The 26,199-nt window shown below is 37.8% G+C and overlaps 1 protein-coding gene across 7 annotated transcripts in view; it reads right to left on the reverse strand.

Moving 5' to 3' along the window:
• Nucleotides 1-26,199, reverse strand: part of LOC141520986 (rap1 GTPase-GDP dissociation stimulator 1-like) — a 122,062-nt gene that overhangs the window by 24,906 nt on the left and 70,957 nt on the right. For 5 of the 7 annotated variants that reach the window (XM_074233016.1, XM_074233017.1, XM_074233019.1 and 2 more), the window contains 3 exons: nt 20,585-20,701; nt 4,706-4,828; nt 3,106-3,231 (listed from right to left, as the gene is read on the reverse strand). In XM_074233016.1, coding sequence (XP_074089117.1) covers nt 3,106-3,231; nt 4,706-4,828; nt 20,585-20,701 — 366 coding nt within the window. Of the gene's footprint in view, nt 1-3,105; nt 3,232-4,705; nt 4,829-20,584; nt 20,702-25,799; nt 25,964-26,199 lie in introns of those variants that run through there. The other 2 variants (XM_074233014.1, XM_074233021.1) reach the window with 1 other exon arrangement.

Here is a 26,199-nt window from a genome sequence, read left to right on the forward strand (position 1 = left end):
AGTTTACTATATTTTAGACTTTGTTCTAGATGCTGTAGATAGATCTACAAAGAATTAAACACTACCTAGTCTCAAGTAATATACGTGTTTGCTATGGATGAAGTCCATAGTTGGTCTATAGACACCAAAGAATAACTATTTATATATAGCCTCTTATAACTTCAATATTCTGTCTACATTCTACGGGAATTCTCATATTTGTAACCCTTGAACTGTGAAAATATTCCTCTGTTTTAGAATTCTGAGGATTAAGGAATTCAATGAGATGGACTTAGTAAAGCTTCTAAGATAAGACTCAATGGCATCAGGAGTCTTGTTTCCACTAAAAGGGAAAACAGATTTCCCCTGTTCTGAAAAAGGAACCAAGTCAAGAAAAGGAAAGGAGGATAGAATGGGGATAGACAAATATAATAAAGGCATCCTCTAGATTGTTGGTTTGGTTTTTTCAGAAATCAATATTTAGAACATCAAAATGTTAATTCTCACATCATAGTGCTAATTAACAAATATCAGTAGCATTGTGCCAGTCTCTGTGAGATATACATACTGTCTTTACTGGGGATGTAAAGACAATAGCAAAATAATCCCTGGCCCCAGTGAGTTTATATTCAAATGGGGACAACAGTATATCTATACAGTTATATATGAGACATACATAAACCAGATACAAAATAACTTTGGAGAAAAGGCACTAAAAACTGGTAGTAAGGGTAGGGAGATGGACCAGAAAAGATCTCATGGAGAATGTGGTCCTTAAGCTGATTCTAATGTCTGTAGAATGATGCGATGGAAGGTCATTCCTTTGACGAAAAATAGACATAGTACTCAAATAAGAAGGATTAAGGAAAAATCAAAATCAAACAGCAATATCTTTCAACCTGTTATATTTTAAGAGCTCAGATCAATACTTTTTCATGGATGGTATTTGTCTCTTATTTTAAGGGAGACATGCCGTTGGATATTAGCTAGTCAAGAATTTCAGGTTAGTCTCCAATCTGTGGACCAACTACCCAGAGACAACTCTGCTGATTGCTTATTGATTTAATGAATTTATCCCTAGCCCTAATGAATGTCTTTTCTGAAATGATCATGCCAGAGGTACTCACAATGGAGAAGTTGTGGCTATTAGACTTATAGAATCTTAGAGGCCATAGGGATCTTGAAAACTTGCTGATTTGAGAGTGGTCAGAGCCATCGTGTTTGGCCTGGAGAAGGGAAGACTTGGTGTGGAGTGGTGATGGGTTTGGAATATGACATGATGGATCTATTCAAGTCTTTGAAGGGCTGTTAAACATGGAAGAAAAACTGGATTTGTTCTGATGGGTCCTAGAGAAGAACTAGGAACAAGAGGAAAAGTTTATGCTCAATGAACAAGCTAAAAATGCCAAAAAGAATGGAAATGATCCCAAAGTGGAATGTGCTGCCTTAGAAGATGATAGGGTCCTGAGCTCTTCAATTAAAAACTGGTTACCCATTTGTCAGGAATACAAGAGAAGAGTTCTTATGTTTACTTCTTTACCAATACAAGAACTATTATAGTTTTATACATAGGGATCTTGTTCTTTTATCTTTGGAGAGGGCACAGGCTTAGCAAAAGACAGGCTAACTTTTTATAGTATAGTACCTTTTTATACCTAGCTCCATGCTTTCTTTTTTTGTTTGTTTTTAAGAAAGATTTTATTTATTTTGAATTTTACAATTTTCCCCCAATATTGCTTCCCCCCCACAGAAAGCAGTCTATTAGTCTTTGCATTGTTTCCATGGTATACATTGATCTAAGTTGAATATGATAAGAAAGAAATCATATCCTTAAGGAAGAAAAATACAGAATAAAAGATAGCGAAATTGCATAATAAGAAATTGTTTGGGGTCTTTTTCAAACTCCACAATTCTTTCTCTGGATACAGATGGCATTCTCCATTGCAGATACCCTCAAATTATGCCTGATTGTTGCACTGACGGAATGAGTAAGTCCATTAAGGTTGATCATCACCCCCATGTTGCTGTTAGGGTGTACAGTGTTCTTCTGGTTCTGTACATCTCACTCAGCATAAGTTCATGTAATTCCTTCCAGACTTCCCTGATTTCCCATCCCTCCTGGTTTCTAATAGAACAATAATGTTCCAACACATACATTTTCCACAGTTTGTTAAGCCATTCCCAATTGAAAGACATTCACTTAATTTCCATTTCTTTGCCACCACAAACAGGGCTGCTATGAATATTTTTGTACAAGTGATATTTTTACCCTTTTTTCATATAGATCAATACTTTCTTTCCAAAATGACTGGATCAGGTGGCAGCTCTACTTAGAGTATATCTATATAATTTTTTTTAGGTTTTTTGCAAGGCAAATGGGGTTAAGTGGCTTGCCCAAGGCCACACAGCTAGGTAATTATTCACCACCTAGTCGCCCCTACTTAGAGTATATCAATGTACCAGAGTATGTCTAATTTAAGAGTGACAAACAGGTACACAGGTAGACTCTTTTACAGTCCCCTTCAGTTGGCTAGAGCCCTCTCTTGAGTCCTTTCTTATTCTGATGTCAATGCTGATCAAGAACAAAAAAAAATTTCTTAGCCCCTTCTGTGATATGGAACTCCTACATTCTGAATTTTCTGCAAGTGCTCAGAAAAACAGTCCCCAAGGACAGACACTCTGCATTTATCATCTGATGTACAAATCCAGTCCATTTTGCCCAATGGTTCTATTTTTATTTAAAGTCAGAGGGCAATTTCTTACTGCCAACCACTCTTCTGTTGGCAATGTGAGAAAGCTCTTGGTAAATATCAAATGCTGTATAAATAAGAAGAAATGTTCACAAATAGCTCTCTTCCTTCCAAAGGACCAGCTGCTAAAAGGTAGGCCAGGTTTGGGAAACCAAAGTTAGGTCAGTGATTTGGATTCAATGGACCACATTCCCCAAGTGACCTGAGGCAATTGTTCTCCTTCTAGTCTGACATCCATCTGGCTGCTGTCAAATGCCACCTGTCGGGGGCTGAGCTCACTCCCAAGTGGCAGACAGTTCTCCACATGGCACTGGAGACTGAGGCCCAGCAGTAGCTTAGAGGGAAGGAGTTTTCCCTTGCCAAATTTTGTACTTACTGTTTCCATAACAGATGCGTCCAATGGCCCTCCCAGCATGGAGCAGTAGATCTTGGTCAGAGCTTTTCAGATGAGGCAGAAGAGCAGACACTAAGCCAGCATCAATGCAGGGCTGCTTTAGCTCCTCTGCAGACACAAGAAAATGGGGTTAAGGATAATGCATGGGAAATAACGTTACTGGTTATAAAATGGAATGATTAGAGAGGGACTTTATGAATTGGTAGGTTTTATGGACTGTGGGAAGAAGGAAAGGTAAAACCCATGACTTCAAAGTGAAACACTGAACAAAGAGAGCCCCAAACAATATTTTAAGGTGAAATCTGATTAAAAAGGAATGCCATGGATGGCTTTGTGTGTGTATGAGTGTTTGTATGTGTCTGTATGGTAAAGGAGGAAGGTTAGAGCTATGATTTGGGCTATGGGGTAAAGGAAAATATATGGAGAAATTATACCTTTGTATATTCAAGAGGGTAGTGAGGTTGTCTTCAGTAGTGATGTGACATTATGGGTCTACATAGTGGTTCTGGTTATTTTTCATCATGTCACTATTCTATTGATAGTCTGCCCAATGTCACAAGTCCCAAATCTTAAAGCACTCATAATATGTGAATAAAGATGATCAATCATTTTGGTTTACTGTACACTCTGAGGAACCCTCCTGTCCTCTTGACATCCCAAATACCCACTTTGTTGAGCAGGTGTTAATTGCTAGAAAGTTGGGGGGGGCAGGAAATTTGATGAGGCCACTTGAGTTGGGAAGGGGAATGAGGGATGGAGAGGATGCCACAAAAAGAGGGGGAAAAGACAGGGAATTCTATGATTCCAAGAGAAAAGAGAGGCTAAAGACATGAAAGACAAATTCCTTTGACATAAAATTTTGCCCAAACCAGTTGTAGAAATGGCAGAGGATCCAATGGTTTCATTATATATAGACAGATGGACAACTGCCACTGAGAACACTGGCAAAGTCTAGAAGGCTGAACTGTGAAGTGGTATCCAGTGGTCATAGGTTAGGTTCTATTCCTGGAAAATTGCTGAGAGGGTAGGATTTACAGATTGCTTTGGAATACTTTCCTGGCAGTCCTTAGAGGGAACCCCCACCCTGGAAAGGAAGAGAACTAGAAGCTCTGGGGAGAATTCTGGAAATGGTGAGAGATGGGAAAATCTCTGCCTAGGTTTTCATGGCTTTCCTTATTCTTTGACTATTATCTATCATGAAATGGTCTTTGACTATACATTTTGGTCCCTATTTTTTTACTTGCTAGGGCAAAACCTATATAGAATCCTGCCAGATGAGCCAGTATGACCCTGTCTTCAAGGAGTTTTTGCTCTTCTGGTACTAGAAGGATGGACGACAGCCTTCTCAGACAGCCTATTTTTCCCCACCCTAGATTAGCCTGTAAGGAAGGGTCAGTTTTCTCATTAGTCACTCAGGACTGTGTTTCTAGTGAGGGAAACCCTGCCTCTGAACTGCTTGGTGTCATTCTAGTGGGTAGTGTCCCCTCTCCCCCTTCCCCAAGAAAATCAGGTTCCATTCCCTCACATACTTGCCTCACCAGAGGGAATGTTCTGATTTAGGGGATGGGGAATAGACACTTACCATTCTTAGCTAGCTCTGCCAGAACTTGTGCAGCAGGCACTGCACATCGTGGATGACTTGTTAGAATTTGGCCTAATGATGTGAAAATCCCACTGGCTTGGAGAAGGTTCCCTGATAGTTGTTCTGCAAGAATGAAAAATAGTTAATGATTACAGACTTTGCAGGCTGCAAGGTACCACAGGAGACATTTAAGTTTTCCTTTTAACAGATGCGGAAACCAAGTCCCAGAGTGACTTGTTCAAGGTTACACAACTAGTTGGTGGTAGAATGTTCATTTGAAGGAACAATACAATCTTGCTGTTTGCATCATTTACATCATTGCTTTTAGGGTTTTTGGCAACTAGATATTGGAAAGAGGTTGGGATAGAGAAGTTCCAGACACTGTGATAAGCACTTAAATGTTATCTCATTTGATCTTCACAACAACCCTAAGGCATAGATGCTGTGATAACCCATATTTTCCAGTTGAGGAAAGACAGAATTAAGTGACTTACTCAGCCAGATGATGGTTAAATGACTTGCTCAAGGTCACACAACCGCGAATAACCTGACACTGAATTTGTACTGAAATCTTCCTGATTCTACTTCTAGCATTCTAATCACTGGACTGGGGGAGCAGAGGCATAGGTGGGAATATTATGCAAGGAGAGTTGTGTGGGAAGACTTTCCAAAAACCCAAACTTTCCATCCTGGAAATCTGTCAGATTTTCCTTTAGGTGACCAGGATCAAGGCTTTGCAGCTGGATATATCAGGAATACCTTTCAAATCAGCAGGAAAAAAAAGCAAAACAAAACAAATGATAAAAGAAATCTCTTCTTATCTGACTCTGAAGACTGCCTGCCTGGGGTTCTGTTATTTAAAAACCCAGTGTCAGACTAAGGCATCCACAGGTCAGTGTGGTGGGAGTTGCATATGCAACCTAAAAATAGATAGACTTTAAAAAAAAATCGCTTTCCTTTGTTAACTGTGACAACAAAGCAGCAGCCATAATTAGTTTTTCATTTGTAGACATGTAATGTCACAATTGGCTAGTGGGGATGATTATAGGGGTTCACCTCTGCTGGTATCAACACATTTTCTTTGTTGCTACAAAATATGGAGTGATTTTCCTGCTTGCTTTCATGACATCCCATAATTAGAATGTATTATCTTGACTTTTCAGCTGCCCCTGTGTTGTCAAAGGTTGCAATATGGTCGGATAAGGAATGGAACAGCATACTAGTGGAGGTCAGCTTACCGTTGTCAAACACTGCTTCAAAAGAATGATCTGCACTTTCGAAATTTTGGTATACAACCCTCTTTCTCTGCTTCTTCCAGAAGGTAAACCCAGTAGCATTCCCATGACGGATTGGGGAAGACATAGAAGGAGTGGTATGAAAGCTCTTTGAAGGCAGACAGTTCCCCTTTAGAACCCTAAGTGCCTGGCTTTTTTTGTTTTTTGTGGATTGTTTTTTATTTTATTTTGGACTTTTTTTTTTTTGGTGTAGTAAACTTCCAGTGAGGGGACTCTAGCAAGGTAGATTAATACCTCCTTAGCAATTTATGTAATTTATTACACTCTTGGACAGTACAAGAGAAACTGAGAAGTTAAATGACTTAGCCAGATCAGTATGAGGCAGGGGTGGAACTTGAAACCTTGTGTTTCTGACCCAGAGACTTCTTCTCTATCTATATTGTACTATTTGTATTTCAAAGAGAGAGTGCATTGAATTGTTTCAGTTGTTTCAGTTGTGATCCACTCTTTGTGTCCCCATATGAGGTTTTCTTGGCAAAAGATGCTGAAGTGGTTCATCATTTCCTTCTTCAACTCATTTTACAGATGAGTAACTGAGGCAAACAGGGTTAAGTGACTTACTTAGAGCCACATAGCTCAGAAATATCTGAGGCTGGATTTGAACTCAAGAAGATGATTCTTACTGACTCTGAATCCAATGCTCTATCCATTATACTCTCTAGCACTTAAATAAATGCTATAAGCAAGTACCACAAAATCTGATTGGGGTAAGTGGCAGGAGGGCCTCTTTCAAATGAGATGTAAGTGGGGGGAAAGGAAGCAGAGACTCTGGTGTCACTGAAGGAGAAACTTCCCCATGGAAGAGAAGAGTGGGGAGAAAGGAGGGTGACTGAAGATCTCATGGAATTTTTCTATTTTAGTAGCTAATTTAATTAATTAGCATTCCTGCCAACAATGCAACAAACTCTCTTGTATCTAGGTTTCTGAAGGATTGCAATTGGCTTCAGTACTGCTTAGTTTTGGTGCCCCCCCCAAATCAGTGTTTTTGGGGAAAAAAAAAAACTCTTATTGTCTTGTCCTGGTTAGAACCCTACCTGGGAGACTTGCAACATGAACCCAAAGCTATGAAAAATACTATGCAAAAGAGAGAAGCACTTTTAACTTCTTGTCTTTGTTCCTTCCATAACTGGGGAATATTCAACAAAAAAAACAAGAGTTAAGGACACTTTGAGTTGATTCAGTTGAGTGAAGCTCCCTTGCCTGAGTTACCCATCCTGATCCACCAGCTAAGCATCAGAGCATCCCTGGAGCCCCTAGGGGTCTGTTTCATATTCAAGTGAAGACAAAGAGATATCAGGAATCTGAGCCAAGAAAGTCTTGAGGAAACTTTACAGGACCTTTTATGAAAAAGCTAGTCTAACCTGCTTAGGAGGAGGGCTCCAATCACATTACTTACATTTGCATCATTATGTTAATTAATTAATTAGTTAATTTTAGGGGAATCAGAAGAGCATCATTTTTTGTATTATGACTCCAAAATATTTTACATATAGTATCTCATTTTATCCTTACAGTAGCAGTCCTATGAAGTAGCCAGGGCAGGTATCATTATCCTCATTTTATAAATGAGGAAACTGAAGTTCAGAATGATGAGGTGGCTTGACCAACAATAGTTTGTGAGTTGAACCCAGATCTTCAGTCCATTTTTTTTCATGATTAAAACTATCTCATCTTTTTTTTTAATTTTAGAAAGATTTTATTTATTTTCAGTTTCACAATTTTTGCCTGAATCTTGCTTTCCTCCCCTCACCCCCCCACAGAAGGTAGTTTGCTAGTCTTTACATCATTCCCATAATATGCATTGATCTAAGTTGAATGTGATAAGAGAAATCATAACCTAAAGAAGAACTATATAGTATGAGATATAGCAGAATTACACAGTAAGACAATTTTAAAAAAAAACTAAATTAAAGGTACATAGAAAGTGCTTGGTCTTTGTTCGAACTACACAATTCTTTCTCAGGATACAGATGGCAAAAAAACAAAAACAAAAACAATAACAAAACCCCCCAAAACTATCTCATCTAATTATGAACTCCTTGAATGTTGAATATTTGGAAATTTTAAAAGGCAGATCTTAAATTTCCTTTGTATCCTTAATGACATTTGAAAAGGGCTGTGAATCTGTGTTGAGTTAAATGAATGAAATGTTTATTAAGGACTACCCATATGCCAAACATATTGATAAATGATGGAGTTATAAATACCAAAGATAGTCCCTAACCTTAAGGAGCTTAACATTCTAAAAAGGGGAGACCACTCACTCATAGAGGGGGGTGGAGGATGAAATAGTCAAGGGGGTGTTGACTGAAATGCCCTTTATATTAATAATCTTAGGATTGAATAGAAGATTGATATCACAAGTCTTCAGTCCTTTTGTAATTCAACAGGAACACAGATGAAATTTCTTCCCTCATCCATGCCTAGAAAATTCTTTTCCTTCTACCAATCTAAATATTGCCTTGTCAACACTTCTACTACTGATGCAGAATTGGAAACTTGGAGAATTCATGCATACTCTCCTAGCTTGGCTAATCAATCACCCACCTGCATTTGCAGGAGAAATTACCTTCATTTCTGTAGCCCAAAATGTTTTAAGCTTCTGGGTTGGGGTGGGTTTCAGGATGACTTGGAAAGCCTTTCAGGATAGCTTTAGAGGAGAACTATCTCAGCCATGCACTTCTGGGAAGGGATGATAAAGATAAGCAAATGGAGCTCATCAAAAACTGGTTTTCACTTTTAGATATTGGGTCATCTCATTTCTGTGAGGTTTTATAGTTCTTAGGTAAGTTGTAGTCCTCAGTGGTAATGTCTAGTATATATGCAAGACTCATAAATTGCTTGCTTTACTTTGTCTTATGGGGAATCTTATCTCCTCTTGTCTAGGCATGTATTTTCTGTGCTTTACCTGGGTTTATCTGTGGTGTCTTGCTTGTGTTTTGTGTGTGTGTGTGTGTGTGTGTGTGTGTGTGTGTGTGTGTGTTTTCTTGTGTTAGCCAAGCCAACCAGCTGTTTAGTAGTCTGTGATGGATGGTGATTCACAAATTCTTGTCTGAATTTGAAATATGAGATGCCAATTTTATTTAAGAATAGTAGGAACAGAGGCAGTGCAGAGGCAATATCAAGAGATGATGTTGAATACCTTGCATTTTAGTCTTGCCTTTGATACCTACTGGCTAATTGGCTGTAGACTAATTGACTGGTGAATTGACTTAGGGTTCAAAATGCTTAAGCTCTGTGTCTGGCACATTTTTATCACTGGAAATATTTTTATTTTCTCACTCTACTTCCTCCCTTGGTAATTCTCAGAGGTGATAAAACAGCAGAATAGGTGCCAATTAGCACTGGTGGAGGGTTTCCTAATCAGGGAATTCCCTGTAGCAAGGAAATCAAAGATTCAGGCCTCTTGTCATCTTCCTCCTACCTGTTCATAAAGAAGAAAGAAAGGAAGGGAGGAAGAGAGAGACAGAGAAATAGAGAGAAGAAGAAGCAGAAGCAGAAGCAGCAGCAGCAGCAGCAGCAGAAGAAGAAGAAGAAGAAGAGAAGATGGAGGAGGAGGAGGAAATAGGAGATGGAAGCAGGGGGGAGAAAAAAAGTAAAAAGAAGAAGAAGAGGAGGAGGAAGAGGAGAAGAAGAAAAGAGAAGAAGAGAAGAAGAAAAGGAAGAAGAAGAAGAGGAGGAGGAGAGGAAGAAGAGAAGAGAAGAAGAAAAGGAAGAAGAAGAGGAGGAGGAGGAGGAGAGGAGGAGGAGAAGAAGAAGAAAAGGAAGAAGAAGAAGAAGAAGAGGAGGGGAGAGGAGGAGGAGGAGGGGAGGAGGAGGAGGAGGAGGAGGAGAAGAAGAAGAAGAAGAAGAAGAAGAAGAAGAAGGAAGAAGAAAGAAGGAAAGGATGGAATAGAAAATTTCAACTAGGTGACTAAAACCCTCCTACAAGGTCCATTTTGCATAGTGAATAAAGGCTATACTTGAAGTCAGGATGACAGTTACAGCCACCCACCCTTTCTGTATCTGTGTTTTATCAAATAAATTACAGTGGCAACTAGATGACTCAGGTTATAGAATGCTGGCCTTGGAGTCAGGAAGACCTGAGTTCAAATGTGACCTCAGAGACATGTTGGCTTTCTGACAATTTGGACAATTTACTTGCTTTAGTTTCCTTATTTATAAACTTGAGTTGGAGAAGGAAATGGCAAACCATTGTCAAGAAAACCCCAAATCAGCTCATGAAGAGTCAGACATGATTGAAATGACCATACAACAACATAAAATAAGGCACAAAATAGCTATAGTAATAAACTTACAGCAATTATTGTGAGACAAATTCCTATAAAGTAATTGGGAAGCTTTGAAGTCATCAACAAGAATTTATTAAATCTTTCCTTGTTCCTTGTTCCAGACAGTGTACTAAACCTAGGGATATGAAGAAAGTTAAAAAAAAAGAAAAAAATTGTACTGGCACCAGTATCTTGTATTTTAATGAAGGAGGCAAAAATTTAAATGAAGAGACACAGACAAAATTTATACAAAGTGGGCAGAAGGTAATCCAAGAGGGGAAGGAGCTACAAGCTAGGGGAAGTGGGAAAAATGTCCTGCAAAAGGTAGGATTTGATCCATGTCTCTAAGAAAGATAGGAAAACTAAGAGGTGGAGGGAAGAGAACAGATTACTCTAGGTAAGGGGAGTGGGATATCTATATCAAGTCATGGTGGTTGGAGATGGCATATATTGTTCTTCTGTATCTGGATAGCTGAGTACATGAAGGGGAGTAATCTGTAAAGAAGCTGCAAAGAAGAATGGGTAGGAAGAGCCTTATAAACCAAAAAGAGATTAGATCCAGGAGGTAACACATAGTTCCTGGAAATCATTGATTTGGGAGGGCAGTGACATAGTCACATCAATACTTTAGAAAAATTATGCTGTCAGCTTAGTAGAGGATGGATTGGAGTGGACAAAGACAGTTGGAAGACCACAAGATCAAGAGAAGATGATTATAAATAGTCTTCAAAAGAGAAGAGGTGAAGGTGACTTGAATTCCTTGGGATAGAGACTATGGGCATGTGGGAAAATGGATTTATATGAGAGAAATTATGAAGTTAGAAATGACAAGATTTGTCAGCAGATTGGATATTTGAGGTGAGTGTAAAGATTCAAAAATGACCTTGAGATTGTAGGCATGGGTGACTAGGAGGATGGTAGTAATAGAAAAACTGGGAGAAAGGGAGTATTTGAAAGGAAAGTTAATGAATTCTGATTTGGACATGTTGAGTTTGACACATGAGATAATTGATGATTTGTGACTATAGCTCAGGAAAGAGGCTAGGTTCAAATAGATATACCTGGAAATCATCTGCATTGAGAAATCATTGAACTCACAGGAGCTGATGAGACCTTCAAGTGAGAGAATATGGAGGGAAAAGAGAAGAGGGACCAGGAGAGAACTTTGGGGATACTTAAAGTTAGTGGGCATGACTTGGATGAAGAACCAGCAAAGCAGACAAAGGAGGACTAGTTGGACAGGTAGAAGGAGAACCTAGGGAGTGCAGTGTCATGAAAATCTAGAGAGAAGAGAGTATATGGGATGAGAAGTTAACCAACAGTATTAAATAGTGTCGAGATATTCAAAAGGAAGACATTAGATTGCACAAATGTATATATATATATATATATATATATATATATATATATATATATATATATAAAACTTTGGAAAGGAAAATTTTAACTGCACAATGTATTTGGAAGCCAGATTACAGACTTTTGAAGTTAATTAAAGGTGAGTAAGTGGAAGCATGGATCAATTATTTATAATTAGCTATTATTAATAGTAGGCATTATTAATATTTTCTCTGTGAAACCTTTCCTCAGCACTGATAACAAGACTACAGTTCAAATACAGCCTCTGCTGCTTGTATGACCTTGAATCACATAACCTTGATGGACCTCAGTTTTCTTATCTCTAAAATGAAGTTAGAACAAGACTCTTCTCACTTTATATACAATATTTATATGCTTCTGTCAAGTAAATCAGTCTAGTCCCTCATTATTTCTCTTTCCTCTATACTTTGTTGTCTGTAGTAGCCATTTGGTCCTCATTCTCCCTTACTATTTCCTTTAGATTATTGCTTTGTTTTATAACTTTTGCTATGTAAATATTATATACTCCTTATTACTATTATAACATACCAGTGAAACATATCTAAACCTCTTTTTATATGTTTAGTTCATTTTAGTTATTTCATTTTTGAAATTTGGATTCTGATATTCAATATCAAAAAAAGATATTCATCAAATCATGGGAAAATAACAGGAATACTATTCCTCGTGAAAATAAAGACTCAGGGGTGGCTAGGTGGAGCAGTAAATAAAAAAAATAAATAGATAAAGCGCCGGCCCTGGAGTCAGGAGTACCTGGGTTCAAATCTGGGCTCAGACACTTAATAATTACCTAGCTGTGTGGCCTTGGGCAAGCCGCTTAACCCCATTTGCCTTGCAAAATCCTAAAAAAAAAAATAAAGACTCAAATTGATGATATAGAAGAAATTTGACTGGGCCACAGCTCTCCACAGGGTGCTATACTCAGTATGTTTTCTTTAATATAATGCTCTTTCCTGACCTCAGAGTCAATATTGCATTTTGAGCATCATCAATATTTAATGCTGGTTGAAAAACTGAGATGATTTAATCCACACCAGCTTCTCCACCATTTTGCAAACAAGCCTTAGCAAATTTAGATGATTTTTTTTCAAGGTCACAAAAATTAGTGCAAACCCAACATTGAACTTGGGTTTTCTAAAACTTTTTTTCATTCTCTTTCCCATAATACTCTTATTTATAGAGATATACTCAAATACCCAGACTGCCTAGGCTTTTCATAGCTATCTTATAGGATTCTTAAAAAAACGTTTTCTTGACGATTTAAGTGAACTAGAGCTTAAAGGGGACCTTAAAATTTGATCATCGAATACCAGCCACTTATTTAACTGAAGTCCAGAACATGTGGAGGCAACTTGGGGGTTTAGGACATAGATTACTGGGTCTAGAATGAAGAAGACCTGAGTTCAGATCTTGCCTCACATTTACTAACTGTGTGACCCTGGGCAAATTACTTAACCTTTATCTCAGTTTCCTCATCTGTAAAATGAGTTGGAGAATGAAATGGCAAACCACTCCAGTGTCACTGTCAAGAAAACCCCTAATGGGGTCAAAAAGAATCAGATACAACTGAAACAACTGAACAAGAAGCAGGACACATAAATGATGCATGCGCAGTCATGCTTCTAGGTGAGAGAAGACCTAGTTCTGTAACATAGGTTTCCTAGTGCCCAGTCCAGGACTTTTCCTTCTGCAGTTGGTGGTGCAGTCAATAGGGTGTTTTACCTGCAGTCAGGAAGACCTGAGTTCAAATACCAGCTCTGTTTCCCTAGACAAATTACTTAACTTTTAGGATCCTCAGCTATAAAATGGGGCATAATGATATCATCTACTACCCTCAAGTTTGTGGAGAGCACAAAATGAGCACTTTGTAAATTTAAAGGACCATATCAATGTATATTTTTCTTATTTACATTGTTGTTTCCTACTGTATTATGCTACTAGCTATGGAAAATTCATTCTCTATACTTTCCACATAAGGAAAGACAATGTAAATAACAATCTAGATAGAGCACCTTCCTCAGTAAACTGATTGTGTGGGTTTTAAAAATTTCTACCAGGGAGTGCTGTGATCTCCCAGACTGAGGAAGAATGAGGAGCACATGCTAAGACTGTCTCTAATGATCCAGGGATTTGAGGAGTACTTGTAGAGGCACATGAAAAAGAATTTTGAAAATGCCTCAAAGCGATTAATCTCCAAGTCCACATTGGGAAGGATAAATGAAATGTGGCAGGAGGAAAAAGTTTGGAAAATATGATTAGTGGTTTTATTTAAAAGGCCTGTCAGTTGCTTCAGGATTTCACAAAGGAATTCTGGTACAACCTTCAAGTGGAGAGCCATTTCTATGGCAACCAGTTCCTGCCCCTTGTTTTGGAAGAAAAGAAGATGCAACTATCACCTCATAGAGCTGACAGGTAAAATAGCCCACTGTTTCCACTGATAAAACACTGGCAGAGTTGCAATTAGTACCAAGTAATTAGTCCTCAGACAAGACCTCTTTCTACAGGCTCTTCAAAGACATCTGGGTATTTGAGTTTCCTCTAATTGGAACCAGGAATTCCAGCCTAGGATCTGCTGCTGATCCACTCACTGGGTGACCCTGGGCAAGTCATTTAACTTCACAGGGTCTCAGTATCCTTATCTGTAAAATGAAGATCCTAGGATCTCTAAGACCCCTTTCAGTTCTGACATTCTATGGAGCTAAGCTAAGGAAAAGTTTCAGAATCAGAAGGCCCAGGAGGATAAAATGGATAGGTCTAGTCAGTCTTTGGAGATGGAGTCCTTGCTGATCCCCTTTGGGGACACAGATGAAAAATGAATACTATAATATGTATTATGTATATCATTATCACATGACTCATATAATATGTGGCATTTATATGATACTTTAAGATTTGCAAAACACTTTACAAAAAATATTGCATTTTATCCTCACCACGACTCTGAGAGGTGGTGCCAGTATTATTTGTGCCAGTATTATTTTGAGGCAGGCTCTCCTTGGAGTCAAATCACATAATATTCCAACTGATAGATTGGGACGAAAGGGAAATGGACTCTATTATTGGCTAGATCCCCTAAAGGCATTTTTAAAAATTCTTTAATTGTTCTTTATTTTTATTCTTTAATTATTTATTCTTTAGTTAATCTATAGACATGATATCTATATAATTGAAAGCATATATCCTATTTATCATGGTAATCCCAATATTATATTGCTCATTTATGTCCCTTTCAAAGTCCTTTTGATGTCTTCAGTATATTTTTAAGTGACTCATTGACTTTGTCTTTCTATTTCTTAAACTATATCTATGGTAATATCTATTTCTCAATATTTAAGAAAATAGTTTACTTCTATATGATATCTTTATCATCATGAATATCAGCAGATAATTTAACTCAAGATGTCCCATTCCAGGATTAATTTAGGATCAGAAACAAAGCTATTATTATCTTTGTATAGTCACTTCTTCATCACAACTCATCATGCCCTCAAGATCTATGTGCTTTTAAATTTTACATTTCCTTTTCAACACCTCCAGGATCCTTTTGAATGATCCTTAAAATATTTTCTTATTGATATGTGTTCCCAAGAATACCACCATTAGTGGCTCCATTCAGAATTAATGTTTAAAACTTCTTCAGAGCTCTTGTTTGTTCAGCATTGATCTTTTCCATAAATCCACTGAGAAGTCCAAACTATTAGAGCCACATAAAGTCAGAAAGAAATTGGATCCTCTGAAACCTGAATTTCATCAGAGCTGAATAATTTGTACATATAGATCCTCAAAGGAGACAAAAATCACATGAAATTAATACATTAGAATTACTATTTCAATTTTGTTTCCAAAGGAGGATGGAGTGTAAGCACAACTGTCAATACTCTTTCAAAGAAGAAACCAAGTATTCCTCTTGAGATTTATACATTTTGGAGGAGAGAACATTTTTACAGTCATTTTAAGAAGTTTTAAAGCACTTTTAACTGCAACCCAGGTTTATTCTTAACATTTATTCTCATTTTCTACAGAAAATTCCTAACCTTAACCCAGTAACTTAATTACTATTTAAGTGAACTTGTATCTTGGCCAGTGCCCCTTTATAGCTCAGTCTTAAGAGGAGAGGTTTCTGAAAGTCTCATTGGAAGGTGCTTGTCAGGATAATAGACATTTTATATTTTCTTTTTTAAATGAGTGGAAAACAGATTTCTCTCCCCCACACCTCAAATCTCTTAGGATTAGCTCTTTCTTGTTGTAAATTATCAGCCTGGTCCTTTCTATATTTTAGAGTGTTTCTTTTAGCTTGATGTGTTTCTTCAAGTGTTGTGACCTTATCCTTTAGAAAACAAGCCCAGTTTGGTGCCTCATTTTGAGTACCTCATTTGAAGCTGGAAGAACCATTAAGGACTTCTTTTCAGAAGAAATGTGACCTTTGGCAAATCACTTAACCTTCTCTAGGTCTCTATTTCCTCATTTATCAAATAAAGGGATTGGGCTACATGCCAATAAGACCCCTTCCAGCTCTGACATTCTTTGATGCTGAACCCATGAGCCTAACAATTTTCAGACTGCAACAGTTTTCAGACTGCATCACTTTGGTTAGTTATTACTCAGTTCCCTTTGGGAATACCCAAATGGAATCCACCAAAAAGAGGTCTCATAGGTTTTCCCTTTAAACCCGCCCTCCTTACCTCTAAGATACCTTACCTTATTCACCCAGATGTATTGGGACCTTCTTTCTGGAAAACACTAAATCTTGGAGGTTGGTGAATAAGAACACCTGGATTCAACTTCATTGGGATGAAATGTGTTCTTAATGTACATATTTGACAGATTTGTGTTCTCAGCAGCTATTGATTTTGTCTCAGGATGGTAAAATGGAAAGAAGAATGGATTTGGAGTCAAAAGATGTAGGTTTAAATCCCATCTCTGTCATTCTCTACCTGAATTACCTTGGAAAAGTCAACTGCTTTCTCTGAGCCTGAATTTCCTCATGTAATATGAGGACTAGTTGATCTCCAAGATCTTTTCTAGTTCAAAAATCTGATAACCATGATTTCTCTGGGTTTTGTGGGTTGCAGCAATAATCAGCTCTAAATGATCACCTTGATTTTCATTAGAGAAGAGTTAGAAAGAAAACTACAGAAATTTTTACTCAGAGGACTTCATAAAAGGCATTTTACTCTTGTAATTCTATGTAGTTCTGAACCCCTTTGTGGTGGAGGTAACTCATAAATGCTAACTAACTATAGAAAAAAGAAACAGTGTGAATTCAGTAAATTGGTTCCTTGGGGTTGAAAAGATATTGTTTCCTTGGAGTTGCTACTGTGGGATGAAAGGATTCTACTTGCCCTTACTATTCTCATTGTTAAAGTGAAGTGAAATAATTTCTATGAAGAGGTGGTAATGGGAGATTCCTGGGGTGGGAACTTCTCCAATTAGCATAGGTTGTAATAAATCTATAGCTTAGCAGATAAAGCTGAGGGAGTTAACCTGAGGCATTGAGATTTGAGGTGGCATTTGAACTCAGGACTTTTTAATTCAAACCTAACTTTAGGTCAGGTTGCCTCCCAGTGTATATAATTGCACTAGGAAAAGATATACAAATACATTATTTTTAAATAGCCAAAGTGTTTGTCTGCTTTAGAAAATAATCTCCAGAATTTCATTTCCACGATTCTCAGAATTCTCTAGGTGCTTTCTCTTTAGTAATCCATGCCCTAGGACTGCTTTGACCTTGCTTTGGCAGGAGGAGGCTATAGAGGCACATCACCCCTCTCCTTTATAAGATATCTGCAGTATTTTTTTTGGCAATGTGTAAAGAAATACCGACCTGACCAGAGATGGAAGGGGAAGGGATTTTAGGAACAAATTGATACAAAGAATAAAAAATCTCAAGATTTCCTTGCCTGTAGAAGGATCCTTCAGTGCAATGGACAGACAAGAGGGAGGAGAGGCAGAGAAAGAGAGAACTCTGGTAAGGTAATGGAGAAAAGTCTGAAGAGAAGGAGAGAACCATTTTCTCTAATGTAGTCCAAATCTGTTTGATGATCAACTTTATAGAATGATGACCTCCATGAGAAGTCCCTGCTCTTCCAGCCCCCATGAGAACAGCAGAGCTAGTCTTTAAAAAAGAAGGTATTTTGCATTTCTCAACCTTGAAAGCTTATATTATTTCACATCTTTGAGGGGTATCTTTTTGTCCTAATATTAATTGCTTTAAGATTGGAAAGCACTTTTGATACCTTTGATCCTTACTGCAACACTGTGAACTAGTTCCTAGTATTTTTTCCCATTTTACTCATGGTAATAATAGGGCTGACTTGTTTAGGGTCAAACTTTTAGTGATTATTTGAGGCTGAATTTGAATCCAGGTTTCCTTAACTCTGTATTTATCTATGCTGCCTTTCTCCTATTTCCTATTAGAAGGATTAAAAAATTAAGTTCATTTCTAGATTCTATCACCATGAAATAATTTTTTGAAAAAAATCCACATTTGCCTTTGGTTAATTAGAGGATGGAAAACCTTATGGGAATTGTTTCTTTATCCATCTTTTCCCCAGGTGAGGCAGCTTCTGTTATTGTTACTGGTCTTCTTTTGTCTCTGCCAATTATTGCTCCTTTCAATGAAAAATTAAAAAAATAAAAAACACATACACACAAACTCCATAACTCAACCCATGAGCCAGACTGATACGAAAGAACGAGCTTGTCAAGTTCTTTTACTACCAGATACTTCTCTCCTGTGCTTCTAGGTGGAAATGTTGAATACAAATGGACCAGTCAATCCTCTTTCTATATGACAGTGCCAGGGAAATGGTAACTGGATGAATTTTGAAATCTACTCTGTAACAACTCAGAATGAGAATAAAAGAGAACTTTGTGGAGCTTTTTTCCCCTCAAGCACTTGAAGTAAATGCACAAAAGCAAAATAGGAATAAATGGAGCTTCCACCTTACCCATCTCAAAAGGAAACAGGCTTTCTGAGATAATGTGCCAGACATTTATCAACAATGGCCTGGATTCCCTGGATTAAAACCATCCAGGTAGCATTTCTGTGTCAGACCCAGCAGGGATTTTTCTAAATGTGCATCTGAAAACCCTCTCCACCATATACAAAGAATATCAATCTAAAACCACAAAATCATACAAATTTAGAGTGGGAAGGGACTTCAGAGGTCATTGAATTTAATTCCCTTATTTTATCCATGATGAAAGAAACCCAGAGAAGCAATATGATCAGCTCACAGTCCATAATAATAATAAGTGACTTGGGCTACACTAAAATTACTATAAATGTATTTGTAAGAGTGTGTGAAGGACAATGGAAAAGTGATGACCCTGAGAGGACTTCACTGGGTGGGGGGAGGGCAATAGAGGCAGGAGCGATGAGAAGGGGCTTCTAGCAAAATTTTGAAAGGAAGGTGAGGTGAAAAGGAAGCATTGATATAGAGAAGAGAGAATGAATATTGTGCATGGCCAATGGCTAGCAAACCTGGTTAACCTGCCTGAGGGTGAGTGATGGGATAAAACTCTTGAGAGGGAAGGCGAGAGTCAGACTAAGAAAATAAAACCCAAGAAATGTTTTTACATATCTTAGGAAAAGGATTTGGTAAGAGAATAAACATTTATATAAAATGTGCTAGACATTGTGTGAAATGCTTTCCTTCTTTGCAACAGGACATGTGAGAAATGATAAGATTATTATAAGATGAACTATTAGAACATTGGGCTCCCGAGTGGAGAGGAAATATGTATTGTATAGAAGCGGCAGAACTCAGTAGATGATTGAATTTGAAGATGATTGAATTTGAGGGAAAGGGAAGAATCAGGGATGATTCTGAGATAGTGGACACAGATAACTGGAAGGTTAGTGATACTTCCGACAGATTAAAGTCTTATAGTTGAATTGAGAAAAAAATCAATTACATATTTACATGATTAGAGAGATGTGACTAGTTAAGACTTCATGGGAAAATGATCTGGGGTTTATAATTGATCATTCAATTTAGCTGATTTAGTTCAATATCAATCAGTAGTGAGACAAAACAGAATAAAATGTTAATAAATATTTAGATTTCATGAAAAAAAGCAAAGTGTTAAGAATAAGGGAAGTGATAGTTCTGCTCTTCTCTGCCTAGGTTAAGCCATGTCTGGGACATTGGAGTATGTTGTTGCTTTAAAGTACATAGACAAACTGGGCAGCATCTACAAGGTGGTGACCAGGATGGTGAAGGAGCTCATGATCCTGTCTATGGGGATTGGTTGCTGGAATTTTTAACCTGAAAAAGATAAGATACCAGGAAGGGCATGAAAGCTCTCTTTACATTTTTGGAGGGCTGTTTTATGAGAAAGGGATTATGTCTTTTTTTTTTTCAGTTTAGCAGTACTTGTTAAGTAATGGGGGTGAGGGTGGGGAGAGGGGAGAAGTTAGTTTGCTGTAGGAATATTGTATTTAAATTTAAAGCTTCCCAGAAGCAGAATGGGCTGCCTTGGAAGATGGCATCCCAGGCCTGGAGATCATCCTAAAGAGACTGGATAGCTCTTAACAAGATCATCCCTATTCAGGCATTACAGAGTCCCTGAGGTCCCTTGCAGGGCAACTAAATGGTTCAATGATTAAAGTTCTGTGACCCAAGTCAGGAAGACTCATCTTCCTGGGACTGAATCTGGCCCCAGACACTTACTTTCTATGCACCCTAAACTAAGTCCTTAACCCCTTCTGACTTAGTTTCATCATTTGTAAAATGAGCTGAAGAAGGAAATGGTAATCCATTCCAGTATTTTTGCAAAAACATAGACAAACAAACACGAAACTCAAATGAGATCACAAAGAATCAGACATGGCTGAACAACAAAAGGTGTTTGGTATAAAAACACTCTTGTAGTCCATTCTGACTCCAAGACTCCCAAATTCTGTCAATATGTGAATTATACTTAACGGTCTCCGGTTACAGCTTGAAGCACCATGTTTAGACTCTTGAGTATTTCCTCTTCAACTTCAACTTGATCTTTGTTTCCAACAAGTTTGAGACCCTCCAGGTGTTGACTAAGGGAATCTGGTATAAAAAATAAGAAAAGATCAGTTAAAATGCTCTGGAGGAGGCTTCTCTTGATTTTTTTCACTAGGACAGGCCATGACAAAATTGGGAAGTTGGCAGTATTTCTCCACCTTCCCACATCCCTTTCCCTTCTCTCAGATCCCCCCCAGTACTTTTTAAATCAGTTTTCTCTATTGTTTTTAGGTTTCCTGGCCATTTTGAGTCAATAAAATTATAGTATTAATTCAATATTAGCATTTGCAATATTAAACAGAACCCAAAGGGAGAAAGTCATATCAATGAAGGGAAGAATTGCTGCCACCATGTTATCTAACATGGGCAAACAATTGAGGTTACAGTTATTATCTTGGAAATCTTTAAATGATTCTGTGACTGCCTAAATATGTAAGATCAGATTCTACTCATTTATGGTATTTAGGCATAGAAAGGACCAAAGATACAACCCAATCTATCCCTTTCATTTCATAGAAGAAAGAAATGGGAGAGAATTTGAAATAGCTTGAAGAACTAGAGAATTTCAAGCAATATTTTGAAGGTCACAAAGTTAGTAAGTAGAAGAAACAGGATTTGAACCTATAGTAAGTAGGAGAGCTCTGGACCTGGAGTCAAGAAAAACGGAGTTTAAATCTGACTATGTGATATTCCTCAAGTCACTTAACCCTGTTGGCTTCAGTTTCCTCATCTGAAAGAGGAGGTGAAGAAGGTAATGGCAAACCACTCTGGTATCTTTGCCAAGAAAACCTTAAATGCGATTATGAAGAATTGGACATTACTGAAAATGACTGAACAACAGCCTTTAATAATAAACTCCATGATAGGGAACAATAAAGAAAGCTCTGAGAAACAGGATGTTAGTGATGCCTTAGCACAGAATAAATCTAAGGAGTCAAGATTTATTGAGTACCACTAACTGAATATGTGACCTTGGACAATTACTTCCCCTCTATAGGGCTGCATTGCCTCATCTTTTAAATGAAAAAGTTTCATGAAATGATCTATAAAGTGCCTTGTACCCATGACAGCCTGTAAAATACACTGGAGGTAGGAAGAGTAAGAATTGGGGTGAGCATCTGCAGTGGAAAATGTTCCTGGGAACAGGTCAGTCAGGGATCAGTAAGAAGGTATTCCATTTTAGTCTCAATATCCTTAGTGAGCCCAATTCATTATGACCCAGAAAATCACTTTACTCTTATATCTCATCAGACTATAACTGCATTAGGAGATTTTAAATGAAGTTTCTAAGGTTTGAAAGTGAGAAGGGGACAAATGGATGCTCCACGCTGTTTCTGTAAGTAGAGCATGGAGCCGGCATCAGACTGGTCAGAAAAAGGAATGGTACAATGATAATTAACCATCCAGATGTGGAGGATTTCTCCAGGGGCTGATCAGCAGAATTACACCATATGCATAATGACACTTCTAGTCCTTGAAAGGACTCCATATGGTGAGAGTCCGGCCCATTATCACATTACAACCTACACTCCCAGAGGAGGAGGGAAGTGTCTTTCTGCAGGAGAAAGTGACCTGAGTCCTAGATGGCAAAGGCCATTGGAAGAGGAAGTGGGGTGGGGAGAAATCTCTGCTATTGAAACCTGACTAATTCAAAATATCAGACCATTCTCTAGTATTGCTATATAACTTTTCACAACTGTCCTTAGTTAAAACATTGCTTTTGGGTTACATAAACTGGAGTTTCTGTTAGATTCAATCATTTAACAAACCTTTATTGAATGTGCAAGTATTGTGGGAGAGACAGACTCCAGGGAAGCAAACCATTCATTGGAGGCTAAATGAATGGACCTCAGGGAAAAGGGTCTGTCAAAAACACATTGTCCACTATTGCTTCCCCCACACTCCACCCCCTCTTCTCACCACCCTGTTTATCATTTATATCCAGGTGAAATTAGATTGAAATGAAGGTTAAGAACAAACTTAAGTGAAAAAAAGAATATGGAAGGAAGTTAGGTAGCTTGTTTGGGGTGGAGAAAAGTAGAAAGCAACACATTTTTTTTCTCTGATTTGCTTGTATAAGGAAGTTCAGGTTGATTTCAAGCACACACAAACATATGTATGTATGGATATACACAGAACCACATGTATATACTTTATAGATGATCTATTTCTTGTCTTTGAAGCACCAGCTATCAGCACACAGTTGTCCTCAGTGTAGAGCCTCCACAGTCACTGCCCTACTCCTAAAAAGGTGTTACCCCTTAAAGTATGGGAATGAAATTTGCTGTAATCTGGAGATGATTCTTCATGTAATATTTTATTTTTGTCCTTAGTATGTACAGTGTCCTGGAACAAGTCTGAAGCTGAAATTTGTAGATCTGGGTTCAATTCGGGTCTCTAGTGCTAAACAGTGACCGCACGTGGGCAACTTTTTTGAAGATGGACTTTTTTCATTTGTATAGTGGAGACATTAGAATTTGTTCAACATAATTCCTGAGGTTGTTGAGTTGCTTTCTTTCCAATGTTTTTTAATTTTTGAAGCCTTATAGAAATATGACTTGTCCTTGTTACTGCAGTCTCACTTGGGAGGAAAAGTCATGTACTACTCAAAAGATAATTAGCAAATCAAGGCAATATGTGTTAAGAACCAATTAGAGGTGAGGATTCTGGATGGTCAGAGGAGATCACTGAAAACTGGGGAAAGTAATAAGGCCTTCATGGAGAAGGTGAGATGAACTAGACTTTGGAGGTTATTAAAATTGTTTTAAGACTGAATGTAGGAAAAAGAATTCTGAAACATTAAAATCTTTGTAATAGCAAGGATGATTATTATACATAATCTGATGCTCTGGATGCAGCAAGGAGATGCAGCTGCAGTTGAGTCATTCCTTTTTTTCACTAGATCTCCAACTTGCTGGTTAATGGAATGGGGTCAGGAGAGGAGCTTATGACCATGGTACCAACACCTAACTGACCTGTATAAAGAATGAGCTCCTGCCCTGGGCCTCATTAGTTTTAAGGGGGATAGGAGAGATGTTGGTCATTATCCCTTTCTCTTTGACACTTGTGTTCCTGCTTCATTAAAAGTGCAGAGCAGAGTGTTCAGATCAGTGGACCTAAGTATGAATTTATTGTGCTCCTTATGGCTTCCACAGCCTCCTAAGTAAAATGAGGGATCCATTCTAGTTTGTGTCTCCTATGATCCTAGTCTCTTTTTTATCCTTCTACTTTCTTTCTTTTTTTTAATTTGTTTTTTATTCTCATTTTGTACAAATGTTTTTTTTACATTAATAAAATATTCTTGTTTACAAGTAAACAAAATACCCCTCCCCCCATGAATATAGATAGACTTGCTTGGGCGAAAAAGTAAAGGGGAGAGAAAAAATATCCTTCTACTTTCACTATAACTATGTAATGAAAGGATTTCCCTTGACATCTGAGAATGTTTCTGATTGACTCAGCAAGATGTGGTTTGCTCTGTTAACTTTTTTCTTATTTTTAAATTAAATTTTTTATTTTATTTTATTTTGTTCAATTGCAAAGATAATTTTCAACATTCATCTATCTGTAAACTTTTGAGTTCCACATTTTTCTGCCACCCTCCCTTCCTGCTTCCCTCCTCATGGAAGTAAATAAACTGATATAGGTTACTTGTACAGTTGTGTTGAGCATATTTCCATATAAGTCATATTGTAAAAGAAGATTTAGAAATAACCAGGGAAAATTTATGAGAAAGAAAGAAAAAAAGAAACAGAAGTTATAAAAAATGATTCTAGTATTCTTTACTCTGCATTCAAGCTCCATAGTTTTTTCTCTGGGTGTGGATGGCATTTTCCCTAATACGTCTCTCAAGATTGTCCTTGATTATTGGACTGCTGAGAGAACTGAGTCCATCACAGTTGATCATCTCACAATATAGCTGCTAATGTGTTTAATGTTTTTCTGGTTCTGCTCATTTCACTCAGCATCAGTTCATGCAAGTTTTTCCAAGCTTTTCTAAAGTCCAACTGCTCATACTTTCTTCCAGAACAATAACAATCACATTCAAATACAATAATTTGTTCAGCCATTTCCAAATGATGAGCATCCCTTCAATTCTCATGTTAACTTCTGACTACCCTTAATTTCCTTGTGTTTCATGAATTTGATTACCAAGGAGAAGAGATTTTGGGGGAAGGGATGATCAATATCTCCAAGTATTTGAAGTGAAGAGTGGTTAGCCTTAAGGAGCAGAACTAGAAACAATAAATGGGAGTTACAAATAGGCAGATTGCGGCTTGATAGAAGCAACTTCCTAACAAGTAGAGTAGCCCACAAATGAAATGGATCACCTCAGGAGCTAATGAATTTTATAAAATTGGAGACTGACTTTAAGGAAGATGATCACTTGTCAGGGGTGTTTATGATAGAGGGAATTAAGCCTTCAGGTTGGGGATGAACCAGATGCCCTCTCAAGTTCCTTCCAAACTCTCGAGTCATTGATTTTGTGATTAGAATTATGGACATTTCAGGACAAATAAAGCTATTTGGAGAGGGGAATAATCTGGATGTCTTTTGGCTCTTCATTACAATAATGATCACATTGTACTGAGCAGTTAAGATCCACATGCTCTTCATCCCAATTACTCCTATATTTCATGAGATGGTCATTTAGTTCCAGGCTCACTTTCATCTGACCTCTTGGAAACTCAGCTCCTTATTCTTTATGTCAGAGTCTGGAACTAATCCAGTCACTTCAAGAAAACAATATTTAGATATAATCAGGCATATGACCATATACTGCAACCTTCCCAATTCACAATTTCTTTATGTCCTCATACTACTCATAGGATTTGGGTCTAACCATTTATGTTGACATTTAAAGTCCTTCACAGTTTGCATCACTCAACTTTTCCAACGTCATAGCTTACTTCTTCTCTCTACAAATTTTCAATCTAGGGCAGCTAGGTGGCACAATGGATAAAGCACTGGCCCTGAAGTCAGGAGTACCTGGGTTCAAATCCGGTCTCAGACATTTAATAATTACCTAGCTATGTGGCCTTAGGCAAGCCACTTAACCCCATTTGCCTTGCAAAAACCTAAAAAAAAAGAATTTATTTAAAAAGAATTTATTCAAATTTTCAATCTAACCAGGTTGGAATACCTGCTTTATGCTGGACACACCATGATAATTCCTGCCTTTGCCTCCTCATACATATTATTCTCTGCCTGGAAAGCCCATCTTTAGAAAATCTACCCATCCTCTAGACACAGCTGAACTTCCATTTATCTCATGAAGCTTCATCCGACCATAGCAAGTGGAAGCATTCTTTCTTTCTGTACTATAGTATTCCAAGGGAACCTTAGAAGTACCTGAAGGGTCAATTGTGACTAAATGAACCTCAGCCAATGGGCAGGTGGGAAATTCATTGTTGACTCCAGCTCAGCAGTGCATAGCAGAGGGTCATTTAAGAGGATAAAGGGGGAGGCTAGGTGGCACAGTGCACAGAGCACTGGCCCTGGAGTCAGGAGGACCTGAGTTCAAATCTGGCCTCAGACACTTA

Source organism: Macrotis lagotis, chromosome 4 (assembly GCF_037893015.1).
Source record: "Macrotis lagotis isolate mMagLag1 chromosome 4, bilby.v1.9.chrom.fasta, whole genome shotgun sequence".
Taxonomy (NCBI): Eukaryota; Metazoa; Chordata; class Mammalia; order Peramelemorphia; family Peramelidae; genus Macrotis; species Macrotis lagotis.